The 19,235-nt window shown below is 39.0% G+C and overlaps 1 protein-coding gene across 1 annotated transcript in view; it reads right to left on the bottom strand.

Annotated features, from left to right (window-relative positions):
- The window catches only part of ZNF385D (zinc finger protein 385D), a 348,161-nt gene that overhangs the window by 100,145 nt on the left and 228,781 nt on the right, over positions 1-19,235 (bottom strand). The window contains exon 4 of the mRNA XM_007470612.1: positions 6,913-7,075. Within this exon, the coding sequence (XP_007470674.1) occupies positions 6,913-7,075 (163 nt within the window). The remainder of the gene's footprint in view (positions 1-6,912; positions 7,076-19,235) is intronic.

Genomic DNA, 19,235 nt, shown 5'->3' with positions numbered 1-19,235 from the left:
AGACAGAATCTTGCATATCAATAAATATGTATGCAAAATATTTATATAATAAAATACCATCTGATGTATTCCATACTATATCATACATACAAATGTATAACACAACTTCAAAGATGCATGGCTTTCTGATGTCAAACCCAGCTTGTATTCTGTTATAATTTTCAACACTTGGGACCTTTGTCTGAAGCCTTTGTCAAGAAAAGCAAACTTCTCCCAACTTCCTTATGAAAACAGAAACAAAGGTAATTCTCTCTTGTCCTCTGCTGAAAACTATGTGTCTGTTTTCTAAATGGCATTGGACTGGCTTTTCCTTACAAACTACTCATCTACCACTTTTATTTCCAGGTCACCATTATCATGATTTAGCTTCAACTTAAATGCAAAGGAAAAAAAAAAGTGTGTGCCTAGCACTGCCTGGCACTGGGCCTGATGCAAACAGCTGGCTTGAGAGGATAAGGCTCAGGAAAGGAAAGACCCCAGACTCTGTGACCTTATAAAATTGACTGACATTCACAAAGAGGCTTTGTTTCCTAATGTATTTATTTGTAGTCATTGGATATCACTTTCCATTGGATATCTTCTTTATCATTAGAAAAGTCTCCATCACTCTAAGTATAAATAATTTGAATTCCAGTAAACACTTAGAATCAATGATTAATTCAGAGTAAATAAATGTTCCTTTGCATTCACAGACCTTTTCAAAAATAGATTCAAAAGTATTTCACTCTTGGCACCTTTGGGTCAGGTAAGTACAACATCCCTGGATGATAATTTTGAATTGCCGAAAAGAAAAAGAGAGGGGAAAATTGATACAAAGAAGACTGAATCATAAGAGAGAAAAGTACAAATTTAACTTGTAACATAGTAGCTTTATCTAATGACTATATTTGCAATTCGCTGAGACTTGAGAGAATTATGTAACAGAACCAGGGAGAAATGTTCTCAGATCTTACCAAGTGGATGACTATCGTAAATCTAAAACTCAACAGGCTAATTAACTCCTGACTGATAGTCACTGAAGGAACATTAGAAATGTCAAGTCTTATTTACCTGTGTAACCAGGGAATCTCACAGGAAGCAAACAAAGAACAAACAAACTTTAGGAGTTAGACCTGATGACCTTTAAGAAAACCTGCAACTCTGAAATTTGATGAGCCATATCTCAGAATTCTTTGGATTAATGAGAACCATTGTTCTTTCATGCAATCAGGTATTCACAAATAAAAAAGTCTAGAGGCTTGCTTTTAATTCAAGAACAGGAGAGCAAAACTGATTGCTTTTAGTCAGGTTTTAAAACTACTTATTAAAAAACAAAAACTACTTATTATCTTTTACACAAAAAGTACTCTTTAAAGAAAAAAAGATAAATAAAAGGATTATGCAAGTATGTACTCTAAGTGAGCATATCATCCGGCCATAGGAAAAGGTAAAGACATAAAAATTATATGTGAACAAGAATAAGATAGGGCAGTTAGGAAGATACGGATTCTTATGGGACTACATAGGCAGAACGAAGAGAAAAGTGACACACTTTAAGGGAGAAATTTAGAAGAACAGTATAAGAAACAAAGATGCAGGGGGATCATGTCTCTAGTGGAGAATATTGCAGGTGAACAACAGAAGAAAAGTTTGGAAAGGCAGGTTGTGATCAAACCATGGGGGACCATGAGGTCCAGCATAAAGGCACAATGAAGGTTTCTGAGTGGGTTAGTGCTGTGCCTTATATACCGTCTAGTATGAATGGGCAGTAGCATGAAGGATATGGTTGTCAAGGGGCCAGAATGGAGGCAGTTGGACTTGCATGGAGGCTAGGGCAATGGTAGGAGTAAAACTGAGACCCCTGAGGCCAGGATATGGGTAGAAGCCATGCGTGAAAGAGTGAAGGACGTCTTCTGGGAATGTGAGGGGAGTGGGTTCCAACCACTGAACGGATGTGTGGACTGAGATAGGAAGAAGAGGCTAAGACGGATAGAAGGTTTCAGGTCTATGAGCTCCAGGACCAAAAGTAAAACTCGGGAAGACAGGATGGAGAGAAAGTTGGGGAGGATGGTCAAAGTTAGGCTTTTTTTTTTGTTTTTCGAACCTGCAAAATAGAGGTGCTAACAAACCATCCAAGTGAGTGACCAATAAGCCTTAGAAATCAGGTCAGAGATTTCCCTAGTGGCTCAGTGGTTAAGAATCCTCCTGCCTATGCAGGGGACACGGGTTCAAGCCCTGGTCCGGGAAGATCCCACATGCCATGGAGCAACTAAGCCCATGTACCACAACTACTAAGCCCGTGCGCCACAACTACTGAGCCCGCGCACCTAGAGCCCATGCTCCGCAACAAGAGAAGCCACCGCAGTGAGAAGCCCGTGCACTGCAACGAAGGGTAGCCCCCGCTCACCACAACTAGAGAAAGCCCGCGTGCAGCAACAAAGACCCAATGCAGCTGGGTTTTAAAAATAAATAAATAAATAAAATGTATAAAAAAAAAAAAAAGAAATCAGGTCAGTTGAACAAGGCTGGAGATGTGGAATGCTGAGACTCCAACACAGGGATGGCGGAAGCCATGGTGGGATGTGATGCTTTATTGCTCACTAATATCTGTCCCCTTCCCTGAAGATTATTCTTCCCTGCCCTTTATAATCAGGCTTGATCATGTGACTCGCCAAGGAAAGGGAGAGGAAAGTTAAGTCACTTGCATTAAAAAGCTTTAAAAGCCTATTGATTCACACCCTTCTTTTTTCCTCTTCCATAGAACTGGTAATGCACAGCTAGTGACTGCTTCATTAGCCTGGCCCTAGAGTTAAATTAACAAAGGAAAAAAAAACAACAAAAACCCATAGCTGCTCTGTAGGGTATGAGAGAAATAATTAGTGACTGTAAAAGCCACCAGGAGTTGGCAGTTGTTTATTACTGCAGATTCACTTAGCCTAACCTGATGGATAGGTCATAGGAATGAATAAAATTGTCCCGAAAGGGAAAGTAAAGAAAGACCAGAGGATGACTTCGCACAAGACTTAATCCAACAATTGCGAATGTGTCATTTCACAGGAAAAAAAAGTCAATTGAGCTATATTTGCCAAGTTACTTTAAGCATAATTTCTTAAGTTTTGTCATTACCTTTTCTGTATAGAAAACTTGCATTAAAAGAAAAATGAGGGGAGGGATAAATTAGGAGTTTGGGATTAACAGATACTACTATCTACTACTGTATATAAAATAGATAAACGACAGGACCTACTGTGTAGCACAGGGAACTATATTCAGTATCTTGTAATAACCTATATTGGAAGAGAATCCAAAAATAATATATATATATATATTATTGTATATATATATATGTATATATATACATATGTATGTATACATATGTATGCATGTATACATATGTATATATGTATACATATGTATGTATACATATATACATATGTATGAATATATGTATATGTGTGTATATATATAAACCAAATCACTTTGCTGTACACCAAAAGTAACACAACATTGTAAAGCAACTATACTTCAATTTTAATAAAACCTTGCTAAGTCAGACAAAGTTATTCTGGTCACCTTTGGAAATGTTTGCTCCATGAAATATTCTGCGAATGAATAGCAATCACCCTCCCTTACCAACAATTTTGAGTGTTCGAAATATTTTTAAAAATATTACTTTTGCCTGTAAATTTTTCTTTGTGTAAATTCACCAAACACTCCTCATTAGATTGTTAAGAACTAAAATTATGTATTAACGTTAGGGAGTGTCTTCTTGCCTAGCAGTAGGGGAACGAGGCTATCTGGGAGCGGCTGGTGGTGGATCACTGAATTGCTCACCACTCCAGCCTGCAGACTGGTAGAAGGAGGGGAAGAGAATCCCAAGATCACGAAGTTAGTGACTGAGACCTCAGCCCTCATGTAAGCCCAAATATGTAGACATATTTATTAGCCTAAGGCAGCACTTTAAGCCCATAATACATGATTTAGGAATTTAGAAGGAATTGTTTGTCTACATTCTCTTTTTGTAAGTAGATTTGGAATGAGAATTTGGTTTTTATGAGTATTCTATTTCTTGTGTTTTAAAGAATCCCAGGAAAACCTCCAGAGCAATTTTTAAATTCAAGTCTGTACCACTTCTTGCTTTCTTTTTTTTTTTTTTTAACTATTGTTGCCCAACCTTCTCTTAAGATTCTTGTCTATCACATCACTGTATACTCAAGCATTTTTAAAAGCAATTGGCCTACATACATATTAAATTCCTGTTAAGAACAATTTGGTAAAATTAGTGAAAGTGGTTTAATGTCTCTATACCTTTTATGCATGGATAAGTCCACAAACCACAAAACAACTTTTTACATTAAGTAGAAAGGTCACAATTTTTTATTATTAAAAAATATGTGGTCTTTGATTTCAGAGTCTTCTCTCTTTCCCCTTCTGCCTCCGAGTATTTAACTGTTGTAAGAAACTAGCTCAGAGACCCATCCTGTTTTCAGAGCTGTGCTCCTTCCCAATCAGTATGAGGACACAGGCAGTAATAAAAAGGACAAGTAATAGCTTTAAGAAAACTCCAATTTGTCAGCATAGGTGCCTCGGATTCATACTGCAATATGAATGGGCTAAGAGCCTATGAAATTCCAGGAGCTTTCTTGGGCTACTTCTCATAGGTAGTTTTGCAGAAATCCCAGATAAGGATAGAGTTTGGCTTAAAACATCTAGTGAATGTGCTGGAATCGTTAGTCTTTCAACCTGTATGACCTGTTTCTTTGTGGGTAGAGGTCCCCTTGGATCAGGAAGCCAATCCCTTCCAGATGCCCAACACTTCCTTACTTTGGCTTTAAGATATTTGTACTAACTTTGCAGATTTTATTATCCCTCTGTCCTTCTGGAATTTTCTCTAGCTCCAGCTAGAAAGGGCACTTCACTATTTCAACACCATTCCAACCACTAGGTAAATCTGGCATCCCCACTAGAATTCTGTCTATCTTATGTAGGCTCTGTCCCACAACCCAGTCCAAACTAGTTTCCATTCATCCTCCAAGAGGACAGAGCCTTTCCACTCTAGTCTCTCAGGTGAGGGATGGAGGTATGTATTCATAACTCATTTATGTAATGGAGATGGCACACAAGGGAGCACTTCTTAAGCCCAGTCAGCAGCTCTACCCACCATGTACATATACATTTTTTTAAATGCCATGCATCCCAATGTAACAGGGATTTTTTGCATTTTAAAGAGAAATCAAGGTAATCCAAACAGCTATTATTGATAAAAATGTCTAGGAGTAGAAGAGTCTGGCAACGAGCAAAAACTTTACATCAAACTCATCTCTTTATATCAAACCTTTTACATCAAATTTACATCTTTATTCTTCCTACCTACTGTCTTTTTGCAAATGAAATATATGTCTCTATGGTGAGCATGGCTTTAGGGATCCCATCCCAGATGCCGATATCTGAGAGCAGAAGTTACACTCACCTGCTTCAAGACTGCTCATTTCCCCTACAGCCCCCCAAATAGGGCAGTGACTTTTCAATTAATGGAGAAAAGAGTAATGTGTTCCCTACAAGGTTTTACATCTAAATTAATAAGACGGTATAATTCAGCTCTTGCTCTGGATACCAAAGAAATGAACATGACAAGTTTTTTTTTTTCTTCCCCCTTTACATTTTGTGACACAAAACCGGATGAATCAGAGAATCAAAGGGATGAAAGAAAATGCAGCCAACAGACATTTTACTCAGCACCTACCCCGCGTCAGACAGGTGCTGGGGTACAAAGATGACGAGAGGTCACTCAGCCTCAGAGAGTGTACAGCGTACTCAGGAAGGAGGCATGATGCATGCACCAATAATATTCAGATGAAGTATATAAAATGTGTTGTGGGAACTCACAGAGGACACTGTCATCCCTTACAGATTCACACAAGAGCAAGCATTTCTCCAGATCCTTTGAGGACTATGTATTATATGTCTCATGGGTGTACCACGTGTAATAACGTTGCTTTAATCTGTTGCATTGGTTCACTGTTGATTTTATATTTTCATCAGCCAGGGCCAGAAGATGTCTTCTAGGTAAGACATTACCATCAATGACAATATAAATGCTCCCTGACCACTGCTATTTGTAGGGGCTGGAAAGCGACTGGCACATACCAGCCCTTGTATTCTTAGAAAGTGATTTATTAAATGGATGTGTGTACATCCATGAATCACACGGGATCTCTTTTTATGTAAGTTTCGAGGACCAGTGGTCTTATATTTTTAAATGCCAGCTTATGGAAACCCCACCGACTTCCCCTGCCGTGAATAAACTGGTTGCTTGAGGAGCTATCCCAAGGGACCATTCAGAGGCCGTTATTTCACTGTGAAGACTGTTAAAAAGAATAATTGGTATCAATAACACTTACCTGTGTATGCAGAGGGAAGATTACCCAGCCACAAGCAGCCCAGATTCACACAGCCACTACTTAAAACAATGCAATGTTTGGGATTTATGAGAATAAACCCTGTCAGGAATAATGCCCTTATGGGGGCCTTCTTGATTCATTTGGCATATTCTGCTGTGTACTCACAGTTCAATCAAATCTGCCATGCAGTTATAGGCTAACGTGCTTGCATACAAGATGCAAACGATACACGCCGGAAAGGTTCACTTCTCAAAAAGATGTATGGCTTTAGATGCCCTTCTGACTCCTGTGTTCCTCTAAAACAGCCATAGGACTGTTTCCAATGCAAAATCTGCAACATTACTAGTGATTATCGACATCGCTCAAGGGTACTGGAAAAATGAGGGGGAAGCATTACCACTACATAGAAAGATGGATCAAGCATGAATCAAGATGGAAGGAACACCAGCAACAGATACAGTCAGGCAAGGGAAGGAGCCCCCGAACAGCAAGGATGAGGACGACAGTAACACAACAAAGAGCATCGCTTAACCTGTTTTGTCAGAGCTGGTATTGATGGTATTGGTAGTGATGGAGGTGAAGGTAGTCTTTGCGCTGTCCTTGGCAGTTACAGATTTCTGCTTATTTTTCATGGCTTCCAGTGCTTTGAGCTTCTTGGCATGTTTCGTGCCTTTGTAGTGGGCCGCAGCCTGGCTCTACAAAGGAGAACAAAATGAACCATGCAATCAGGCTCATTTCTAAACTGGCATCCTCTGTATTACTGCAAATACAGACTCCCTTTCAATAATAGGTACCATTCACGCGAATTCTGGCTGTGGTCAAACGGTGGGGTTCTATTTAGAATGATGCTACGAAGCAAAGGGAGTCAAGTTCTAAAACCTCTTCAGAGAAATGTAGATGAACACTAACATAGCAACAACATTTTCTTTGTGGAGTGGGAGAAAAAAAATAAGAATTTACAACTGTATTGCCTTTGTTCTGTCACAGAAGATGCTGGGCTCCCAAAGATTAACAAGGGCCCTCGAAAGAGTAGCTCTCACCTTCTTGGCTCCGGAAATGTGTTTCTCCTTCTACAGTGTGTCTCATTAATACGGGACCCAGCAGGTGTCTACCAGGAAAAATTCACCGATAACAAGGGAAATAGGCACCCTGGAGGCTGAGATGGGAGTGTGAGAGTTCAAAATCAAATGCACTGCCAAAGTCCAAATGGAGTATATGGAAGCTGGGCAATTTTACGATTCTTTCTTTCTCTTTGCTTCCCACAGAGGGTAGTCTGAGTTCAAGGTATTCTTTCAACACATGTGTCCTTTGTGCCCTGGTCCATTGCCAGGAGGATCCAGTGTGTTTTGAGCACTTCATGGGGCCGATGCAATACTTCTGCCTTTGCTTTCTGAGATTTCTATAAATAGTAATACATGTTTTCCCAAGTTTATATTTTCTTAACCTTATCTTTTGGTATTGGAGAGACAATGAGATAGAGAATCATCTTAAAAATATATATATTTATTAATGTTAATTTATTGGTGGTGACGGGGAAGCCTTTGTGGTTTAGGGTGAGGTGGAAGTGGGCAGGGAGATTCTTAGATTAGAAGGTTTTCCAGCTCAAAACCTTTAAAACTATCACCTCACAAGGAAGAAATCTCGGTGGAGGACTAATTCTGTATAGTATCTACGCATCACTTCCCATGACTTATTTAAAAAACTCAATGTTCCATTTTGCTAGAAAAATGCACATTGGCCTCTTCATCACAGCAACTGTGGTAGGTAGGGTGTTGCAGTATAATATCTTTTTATAAGTAGATAAATATATAATCCACACCTTCATTTGCATCATTCTGACAAGTATCCTCAAAGGACTAGGTACCTTTATTGAAAGAACACTGGACAAGGAAATCGTATATTAGAAACAGTTTGAACAGAGAGGACACTCATGCATCAGTTTTCCAACAACACATAACATCAAAAGACAGTGTGAGTCAAAATATGAATTTAAGACTTACTATAGTTAATTGAGGAACCAGTGATAGATTGGATTGGTTTGATTCTACATGGAAAATGCTATTTTGATGGACAGAGTGGTGTCCTTTTTTCTCCTTCCTGATTTATTTCCAATAATTCAAATCCTTTGGGTATATCTTTTGAGGGCATGATGCTGTATTCAATTAATTCCACAATATATAGTTGGTCATCTTCTCTAGACAGCTGATGATGTACTTTCCCTTAAAGCAAGGTTCATCTCCTACTCCTGGTATAGAAGTGAATGCTTTATATATAATGCATATATAAGGTTGAGATGAACAGTGCTATCCCCACATATACCTTCAAAATATACATTTTGTACATATACTTTCATTCTAAGGTTCCTGACAAATCTATATTCTCGGTGGTATTTCAAATCAGATATGACTTTGTTTTAATACACCATAGGACCAGGTGAATGTCACTATTTTAGATATTAAGAAAGTTACTCCAAAAGAATCCTGACACTTAAGAGTGTACTTATATCCCGCACCCCCCGGCCAAAAAAAAAACAAACAAACCTCTGCACAGATACAGCTAAGCCAATGCTTCCAACAAGTGAAATGGCTCAGGGAGTTGTGGGGAAAAGAGAGTGATCAAATCACCAATAGTTGGTAGGCTCCCAATTGAGACCCCTGATATATTAAAAAGCAAAACAAAAGAAGACAATATGCACACTCGTTAATTGAATAATAGTCCCAAAGCACCCTGATAATAATTGAAATATCTGCTATTAAAAAAAAAAAAAAGCAAGTGAGCCTCCCACAAATTTGAAAAGAAAAAGTTGAATGGTATGAAGGTCCAAAATGCTATGGAGAGACCTGTAGAATTTCGGGGGAAATGCTGGATATAGTGGAGGCTGATCGGGGCAGCCTCAATGTGATTGTGGTGGTGTAGGGTGTGTGTGTGCTAGGGGTAGAAGTCGATATACAAGTTGGAAACAGAATGTAGACAGATAACCCTTCTGGATACTGTAAATTTTCTTTGTCATTGGTCTTTATATTTGTATAATTTATTGGACTGCTCTTGGGTTCTACTGGTATTAATTTTAATATCTACGTATACTGCCTCCTGAACTCTTTTTTTTTTGCATTCTTTTCCACTATGGTTTATCATAGGATGTTGAATATAATTCTCTGTGCTATACAGTAGGACATTGTTGTGTATCCATTCTCTCTATAATAGTTTGCATCTGCTAACCCCAAACTCTCAATCCTTCCTTCCCCCATACCTCTTCCCCCCTTGGCAACCACCAGTCTGTTCTCTATGTCTGTGGGTCTGTTTCTGTTACAGGTAAGTTAATGTGTGTCATATTTTAGATTCCACATATAAGTGATATCATATGGTATTTCTGTCTGACTTCACTTAGTATGAGAATCTCTAGTTGCATCCATGTTGCCACAAGCCCCCTTGATACAGGTGTGTTGCATAAAGGCATGTTCCTTGTGTAAATGAAGATAGCCCAGACAGCTCTCCTTACCCTGTTAGCCCACTTCACTGGACTGGATAGATTTTTCAGCCATATCCAACCTTTCTGTGACTGTAGACAAAGCTGCAGCCTAAGAAGGAATAGTGCTGAGAGATTTTTCAAAAAGCAACTACTGTTGTACAGAGATGTGTCTTTGGGCCTCATCTGCTTTGCCTTTGGGCAGAGAGGTGCTAGGTGTATGTAGCATGCCATTTTCCCTCCAAGGTTGTCTCCTATTATTTCTTAGCCAGTCTCTGAGTCAAGTCATCCTCAGAAACCTGGGAACCATCGAACACAAACAGACTATTATTTTTCACAGGAATGATTTCAAAGTTAAGTAAGTATACTACCATCACAGCACATGTCAGAATTCTGTATTTTAAAACTCAAAGAGAATTAGGTGATCAAAGTACACAGAGAACAAGAAAACATTGCTCTCAACAAGTTCCTTTTAGATCATAAATGGAATATTCAGGTATTGTGTAATAAAAATCACTATTGCCAACCTTGAACTAGCACATGACACCATCAAATCTAACAAGTGTCATCCCAGAGGCAAGCGGTGACATTAAAGATATGCACACACATTCCTGCAGAATAGTGATGCCACTTTAAATGTCAGCACCAATCCTAGCCATCAGTAGCCAGTCAGACTTTTCAATCTTCAAACTTTGTCTTCAGAATTTCAAAAAGCCTTCAGGTTTAAATGCAACTGAAGTTCCAAAGTAGATAAAAATAACCATTAAATGGCTAACACTTGGAAGAGTTTCATCATTTTGAAACACATGCACACATATACACACATCTATTTTGCTTATCTATGAGGCTATGTTATAAATCACTATTATTCTGTGAAACTCACTGCAAAATTAATGTTCATGTATCATTTTATTCCATTAGCTCCAATACCTTGTACAATTTTAATCTGCATGTCTTTGGCATAAAGTGTCGTGATATGCTTTTTAAGAACTAGGAAGTTTACTATAAACATACATACATACATATATGGTAATGATAACCAATTCATTTTCATGAACACATGATTTCAAAAAGAACAAGGTGGTCTTTGTTAGTTTCTGATGTCATTTCATTTTATCACATTAAACTTTTATTAAAATAAAATGAACATTATCGTATTAAAGTGTAACATCAGAAAAATAAAGAGTGGTTATGAAAGAAGTTACCATCCTCTTTGGGGAGACAAGAGATAATACTTAGAGGAATTATATATTTTTTAAGAAAATTATCTGATTTCAAAACTTTAACTTAGATTGTTGTTTTGGATATAAAAAAATGAAATGATAAAAAGATATAGCATCCTAAACTCTAAAACACTTACTTTAGATTTTTATTTTGAAGACTATTGAAAAACTACTCCTGGAAAAAAGTTTAAAATTTGTATTTATCTCTGTACAGTTGTTTTTTTTTTTTTGTTTTTTTTTTTTTGGTACACGGGCCTCTCACTGCTGTGGCCTCTCCCATTGCGGATCACAGGCTCCGGACGCGCAGGCTCAGCGGCCATGGCTCACGGGCCCAGCCACTCGGCGGCATGCGGGATCTTCGCGGACCGGGGCACGAACCCGCGTCCCCTGCATCGGCAGGCGGACTCCCAACCACTGCGCCACCAAGGAAGCCCTGTGCAGTTGTTTTTCTGTTGCATACACTCACTCAAATCTAATATTGAGGCCAATTGCATAGGTTCAGCCATGTGGATTAAGACCAGTATGAATTCTAACTGTTCAGTGGCTTGTTAAATATTTTGAATATCACTTTTGTATATATCAATAGAAAGTTTCTAATGATTCTATCTTAATTTGTTTATTATCAACTCTCAATTTCATTTAATACTCATATAAAGCATTAGTTCTTAAAGTGTGGTCCCCAGATGAGTAGCAGCAGTGGCAGCTTGGAGCTTGTTAGAAATGCAGGGAATTGTACCCAACATCTTATAATAACCTATAATGGAATATAATCTGGAAAAAAGAATGAATCACTATGCTGTACACGTGAAACTAACATAATACTGTAAATCCATTATACTTCAATTAAAAAAAGCAATAAGATGATATTCAGTGAACTTGAAAAATAAAAAGGAATGCAAATTCTCAACTTCTTTCCCAGACCCACTGAATCAGAAACTATGGCTACGAAGCTCAGCAATCCGTGTTTTACAACCTTTCCAGGTGCTCCTGAAGCATACTAAAGTTTTAGAACCACTCATCCTAAATATTAGTACATTTTCTCCAAAGATGGCCCCTTCTTGTATAAGTGGCCAATGTCTAGGTTTTAAAAGATCAATATATAGTCATTTGAAGATTGAACCTTTCCATACGTCTAACTGTGAGTAATGTGTATTACTCAAGAAAAATAATCAAAAGTTTCTTGCCTTAAAAACAAGCGTAAAAAGAAGTAAAAAGTAACTCAGATAACATAGGGAACTGGGGAACTTCTATTCAAGAGGGATGAATTTAAAATAGCAGATCAATCTTGGAAATCTTGTAACTCTCAAACCCCGTATACGTGCTTTCCAAGCCCTTGTGATTCTCTCTGTACAGTTTACCTTTTCGCTCCAAGCTAATTACTGTTGCAGCATGACCTCTGACCCCATTGTTTGTACCTCTATGTTGAATGCTTTGCTGTGATCCATTTGTGCGGGGTGGGGGGTGGGGCTGGGGCTGGGGGAATCGCTAGTTCTGTAAAAAAATAAGCAAAAGCAAGGCCCTGTGTCATGTCTCTTAAAACCTCACTATAGGGCTTCCCTGGTGGTGCAGTGGTTGAGAGTCCGCCTGCCGATGCAGGGGACACAGGGTCGTGCCCCGGCCCGGGAAGATCCCACATGCCGTGGAGCGGCTGGGCCCGTGAGCCATGGCTGCTGAGCCTGCGCTTCCGGAGCCTGTGCTCCGCAACAGGAGAGGCCACAATAGTGAGAGGCCCACGTACCGCAAAAAAAAACCCAAAAACAAAAAAAACTCACTATAACAAGCATCTAACTCACTATTATATTTGCATTAACTGATTCAGTGTTAGCCATGGCTAAGTTCTTTCTTTATGTACTTAAGGCTGTTTTAATTGAAGGAAACTCCTAGCCAGCAGGCAAATAAAAACCAGGCTAGTAAGCCAGGAGACTGCCTTCCCTGTTACTCCACTTAACAAAATATTTGAAGAAGAAATTTCAAGCAAGAATAGTTTATGGTTATACATTTTCCTTACTGATGTGAAGACATGTACTTTTCAAATTCTCTTACTCAATGGGGAAAATGACATGAGAAAGATATTTTTATTCCTTAATTACATGTCCCAGAAAGAATATTTAACAACTTATTTTAATCTGTGATTGTGCAGCTAACATTTAGGTAGATGACTACAATATGAATAAAAGTGAAAATTCACTTGCATTGAGTCCGAAAGTGAAAAACGTGATTCAATTAAGAGTGTTCTATCTGAGCTCAAATGATTGATGCCTTACTTTAAATGTGTTCCTGTCTTCTGTACTGTTTAATACAGAAATGAATAGTACCTGCCTCAGGAATAGAAAACTAGAAAAAAAAAAAGATAATACCACAAGAGTAGGGTCATTTTTATACACTACCAGTAGTCATTGAAAAAACAAATTCTAAATAAACAGAGAGAAAAAGAAGAGAGGCATGTCACAATTTCTCAGATATATCAGGTAACTAACTTTTATAAGCAACAAAAATACCTTGTCACTAAGTGGTTGTGAAAACATCTCGATGGACTCACTTATCTTTTTCAAACCTTCTCAACTCATCTAGAAACTTCATGATTTTTAAATATTAAGTACTTAATGTTTTCAAGTATCTAATATGGATGATAAAAATAGCACTTATTTGAGTAAGAGAGGCTAATTTGAGAGTTTTTGCCTGGCTCCTGTCGTGAAACCACCGTTCTTGTATGTCTGGGGTACAAACAGCTGCCCCCGTGACCTCTAATGGTGGGGTCCTGATTGGGAGACACTGGCTGACAGTGGGCTTTGGAAGCCGGTGCTCATGATCTGATACCGACCAGGGTTCTTGGCCTTCTCCGATCAACAGAAATTGGTAGGAGGACAGACAAGAAATTCAGGCAAGGCTTAACAGGTTCCCTTGCTCACTGCCCTAGTGGGGGCGAGCTAGTTCCTTATATGGGGTGAGGGGAGGGGTGTGGCCAGGGCTCAGGCTGGAGGTGTGGCTTAGGTGGTCTGCCCAGACGTTTGGTGGTGCTGAGTGCAGGGGGCATGTGCAGTGCCCTGCTTTTGCTCCTGACACCCTGGTTTTGCTCCCTATTCCTGAGAAGTGGCAGTTGGGTTTTTGGTCTTTTTGTATCTTGTTGTCCATAATTTGCCCCAACTGTGCATGCACGCAGTTATTTTTAGTCCCTTATAGTTTCTTTGTATTTTCTTGCTGGAGGAGACATTTGTCCAGGTGCAAGCACTGCAGCAAAGGGGCCCAGGTCCCAGCCTGTCTCAGATCTAATTGAGCCAAAAGGAACATTTGGCTTCTGGTGAAGTTTGCTCAGTCTTTTGGGGATCTTTTCGTAAATGAGAGACCGCAAATGAGTTTTAACTCTACTGATATAATCACAATAATTTCTTGTAAGAAACTGAGAGAAATCAGAAAAACCACTATGTCTAACTACTCAACCAGCATACAATAGCCCTTCACCATGTCCACAGCTGAACACTCCCCTCAGTGAGTGCCTGTCACCTACCCTTGGAAAGTGTGGGGGGAATTAGACATGTTGAATCTAATCATGTCCGAGAGTCAAGCTGTCAAAGGTGCTGGTATCAGATGCAGAGAAAAACTTTATTTCCGGGTGTGACCTGCATGCTTCCCCTAAATCGTCCCAACCTCCCCCAAGAAACCTACCTACCCATCACCCCAGTCATGATGTCTGCTCTCTAACAAGAATAACTGCCTCCAGTGTAGATAAATGAGGAAAAGCCCTCCCTTTTATTCTCTTAAGGAAAATACCACCAGAAGAAATCATTTTCAAAGCCTTCTCCCTCTGCCTGGAGCACCTTCACTTGCCTGGCAGATACCTGTTCATCACAGGTCACCAGCTCCATGTGGCCTTGGGTACAGGGAGTGACTCCTTATAGCACTGACGTCACTGCCATAACTAGGGTTAAATGTCTGTTTCTTCTGATAGAGTCAATTCCTCAACAGAGAGAGAAAGACATCATCATTTTGTCCCTGGGACCTAGCAGAGATCTCTAAATAGGTTCCTATTAAATGCACGTTGAATTAATTTCACATTTTGATTTTAAAATATAAATATGCATATGGTGTCTCAATGGATTCTGTATGTGAACAGGGTGCAACTTAATTCTCTGCCATTCTTTGGCACTTTGCCTTATCTGTTGAACACACTTCAGGGCATATTTATAGCACTTAATGCTAGAAAAGCATCTGGCAGAAACACAAACTATTATTTTTTCTCGGAGAGAAGCTTACCATCAACTGTAAACTGTGCTATTTATGGGAGCTCTCTTTGCATAGGATGCAACAAGGAATAATATGGAGATTGTTTCACTTTTTAAAAATTTTGATGAGTAACTTTTTTTTTTTTTTTTTTAAATCTGGGAAGTGGCATGCATGTTTCCGGTGATGATTTTTCATTTTAAGATTTTTCTATAAGTCCAAATTCTCTTAAATACACATAGAGAAATTTTCAGGATGTGGAGAATGCTATTTCTCTATTAACACTATTGTTAAAGTTTCCAAATGGAATATATTCTCTATATTGCTCTAAAACAATATACAGAAATTAACTATGACATGATTAACCCATTTTCCTCCCTACAAATCCACATAATAATCTTTACCCTGCATTTGCTGAAAAAGAGCACCTTCCATTTGGGGAAAAACATTAAATTCCCGTAAATCAAGGAAGGCCTCCTCCCTCTAGTTTTATAGCATTTCTCATCTCTAATTCATGACCATCTGAGAATTGTCCTGATTGTTCTTTTAATGAATTTGTTTCAAAGATCCTCACTGAAATATGTAATTGTAAATGAGATTTGTGGAGCCCACAAAATATATGGTATACAGTTGAGCAGACGATTTCTCAGTGTTAAGTACCATAGCATTTTTCTGAAGCACTTTGGGTGCACTGGGAAGAGATGGGATTGGGACCATTAATAACCTCAACTCCGATGGGCATAGCACACCCGTATTCCAGGTTTTTCACTGCTCATTCAGTCACGAAGGACTCACTGAACAGTGGCTAAACACTTTTGTAGTTATGGGGACAGTTGTAGTTATGGGGACAGAGTAGAGAATGAGGCACACTGATAAATTCAGCCACATTAATACATCTTCTCTATTAAAAATACCATAGGCTGAATTGGGCGATTGGGATTGACATGTATACACTGATGTGTATAAAATTGATGACTAATGAGAACCTGCTGTATAAACAAACAAACAAACAAAAACAACTAATACTAAACTTTCTTTGGGTTATTTGTATGGAAATATGTTAATATAAATGTTTCAGACGTTACATGAAATTTCTAAAAATCTTGTATGTTCTGTTATAATGTTATGTCATAATTCTAGTTATTACTTTAAAATGTGTATCTCAGAAATAACTAAATTTCCTTGTCAATTGCATTATTATGAACTTTCATCAAATCTTTAACCGTGGTCATTTTTTCTAAGTCTTTTGTCATTTACAGACAGTTCTGGGTGTACTCTGATGCTTTTGCAAATATGTTCCTATAAAAGGGTTTCATCTTCAAGTAATTCATGGAAAAGACTCTGACAAGTACAGGTTTCTGGTAACTGACTATACGGCTGAACTGAATGAATAAGCATTTTCAGAACTCTAATGGAAAACTGATGAATTCATAAAAGTGCTAACAAAAGATCAAGATGAAAAAGAAAATTAATTGCATGGGACTGAGCTGAACTGATGAGGCTGATTATAATTTTTGTGACTTTCTGTTTGAATAAAAAAAAAAATCCCCCCCCCCCAAAAAAATACCATAGGCAAACTCAAAAGATGAGAACAAAATACAAGGCTTATTTCAAAGTCCTGTTGCAAAGGGGTTAAGCTCTACGTTCCATGAACAGTATCTAGAAAATTAGGAGGAAAAAAACAACAGCCATTAGAAAAACTAGCAAAGCCCCAACCCAATTCAATGAAATAAATTATGGCAAAGTACCTAAGGCTTCTTGGGACAGAATATGGGCTCAATAATGAGAATAAATGCTAATTTTTGTCAAAAGAAAGGAAAACTATGTTCATTTGTATAAATCACTTTGGTGCCTAAGTTAGAGAACTCTTGAGATGGATGCAAATTGTGAAAAAATTGTATTTTTGTGGAAATTGTGGTTCTAGGAAAAAAGGAAAAGAAAATGCTTTTAATTAAGAGAAGCTCAGCCAACCTGACCTGACCTCTGGACGCCCTTTTGACCAAAGAGGTCTGAAGTGAGACATTTTACGGGCACAACCTGGGGAAATCCACCCAGCTTCTCAAATAAGAGTTTCTTCCTGGACTTAGGAACATATTTGGTGGGCAGAAAAAAGCATTTGGTTTTGTTGCCATTGTTTTCAACTTTCATTTACCAAAGTTGCGGAAAGAAATGGCTTTGGCCTTGGATTAACTTTAGAAGGGTGAGGAAGGAAGAGACAATGACTCCAGAAGACTGATTTATCTGGACATGTATAAATGCCTGATTTCCTATTTTGTCAAAATTTCTTCCCACGGCATAAATAAAATTGTGTTTATGGGGCTTCCCTGGTGGCGCAGTGGTTGAGAGTCCGCCTGCCGATGCAGGGGACACGGGTTCGTGCCCCGGTCCGGGAAGATCCCACGTGTCGTGGAGCGGCTGGGCCCGTGAGCCATGGCCGCTGAGCCTGCGCGTCCAGAGCCTGTGCTCCGCAACGGGAGAGGCCACAACAGTGAGAGGCCCGCGTACCGCAAAAAACTAAAAAACCATAAACATGCTTGCATTTTTGCGAGATCACTAAGGAGCAGAAGGTTCTATTATTATTGTGAGGGTTCATGAAGAGATGGCCACACCTAAGAACTGGATGATGATGGTGAAAGTAGAGAGAGAAGAGTGCACACGTGTGATTAATATGTAAGTTGGAAACGTCAAGCATTCATGGTGAATTTTGAGGGGAGGTCGCAAGGATGCTCCGATGGCTTCTGCTTGTAAACGCGTGATTAGAGGTTCTATTTCCTAGAACTGCTGATATTCAAAGAGGCCCAGATGTCTGCGGGAAGAGCGAGTGCTGCTTTGAGATATGTTGAGTTTGAGGACTCTTTAAAACATCTAAATAAAACATGCACTCCGCAGTTAGCTATATGGTCTGGAGATTAGACATGAAGTCTGGGCCGTAGCTAAATTGGGGAGTTATCAGCAACAGATGGTAACTGAAGCTGTTGGGAAATGCCATTTGAAAGGCAAATAAAAGATTTTTTTCCTGTTTAACCACGGAAACACAATCCTTAATCAGCTGCAACATTTGAATGAATGAACTAAGCCTCCAACTGACAGTGTATGCAATAACAGATTTTCAAATTCTTCATTGAGCTAGAGCATACTGCATCACTCAGCTTCTTTTCTTTTTAAGTCTTTTCTTAAAGTGCTTAAAATCTTCAAGCTTCAGCATAGAGAGAATCATTCCCTTTTCATCCTCATGCCAAACTGAGTTAACTAGAAGGAAAGTGATAGAGACAAAGTAAAAGGAAAAAAATAGGTGATTAAATCCCACTAAGGAATCATAAGTAAAGAAAAAAGTATGGGAGACCCCTGTAAGTTAATAATCACTCAAGAAAGCAGCTTTGCTTAGCCACCAACCAAGCGGGCTTGCTTAGCAAAAAAACCGTGCAACAGAAGTATGAGGAATGCCCCCCACACAATAAAACAACGGTGGAATGAGACCCACATCCTGCACAGTGTGGTAAGTTAATGATTCCTAGGACATACTCCTTTGCGTGCACTAAAAACAAAATATAAGGAAAGGGTGACATTATAGTGAAACCCTGAGATGATTGACCATATTTTAGTATATGTTAGTATAGTATAGTATGTTTAGTATCTGCCTTCTTGCTTATTTCCATTTCTCCACGGCAGTCCTGGTTTGACCATGTGAGGACAGGAAAACTCCCCCACCTGACATGAAGATGGAAGCGTGACATCTACTCAACAGAGAGGTAGAAGGTGGTCTTCTCCCCCTCCCCATTTTTCCTTTGACTATAAAACTGTAGCCCACTAAGTTCTCAGGGCAGCACCCTTTCGCCTGCCCACTTGTAAACCTCACAGCATCCTATTTTAATAAATCACTTCGCCTCTCATTGAATTCTTTCTGCACTGAGCCATAAAGAACCGGAGCTCCTCAGAGCCCCAGAAATG

Source organism: Lipotes vexillifer, unplaced genomic scaffold (genome assembly GCF_000442215.2).
Source record: "Lipotes vexillifer unplaced genomic scaffold, Lipotes_vexillifer_v1.1 scaffold418, whole genome shotgun sequence".
Classification (NCBI taxonomy): Eukaryota; Metazoa; Chordata; class Mammalia; order Artiodactyla; family Lipotidae; genus Lipotes; species Lipotes vexillifer.
The sequence above is the reverse complement of the archived record's forward strand: the minus strand, read 5'-3'. Positions and strand labels throughout refer to the sequence as shown.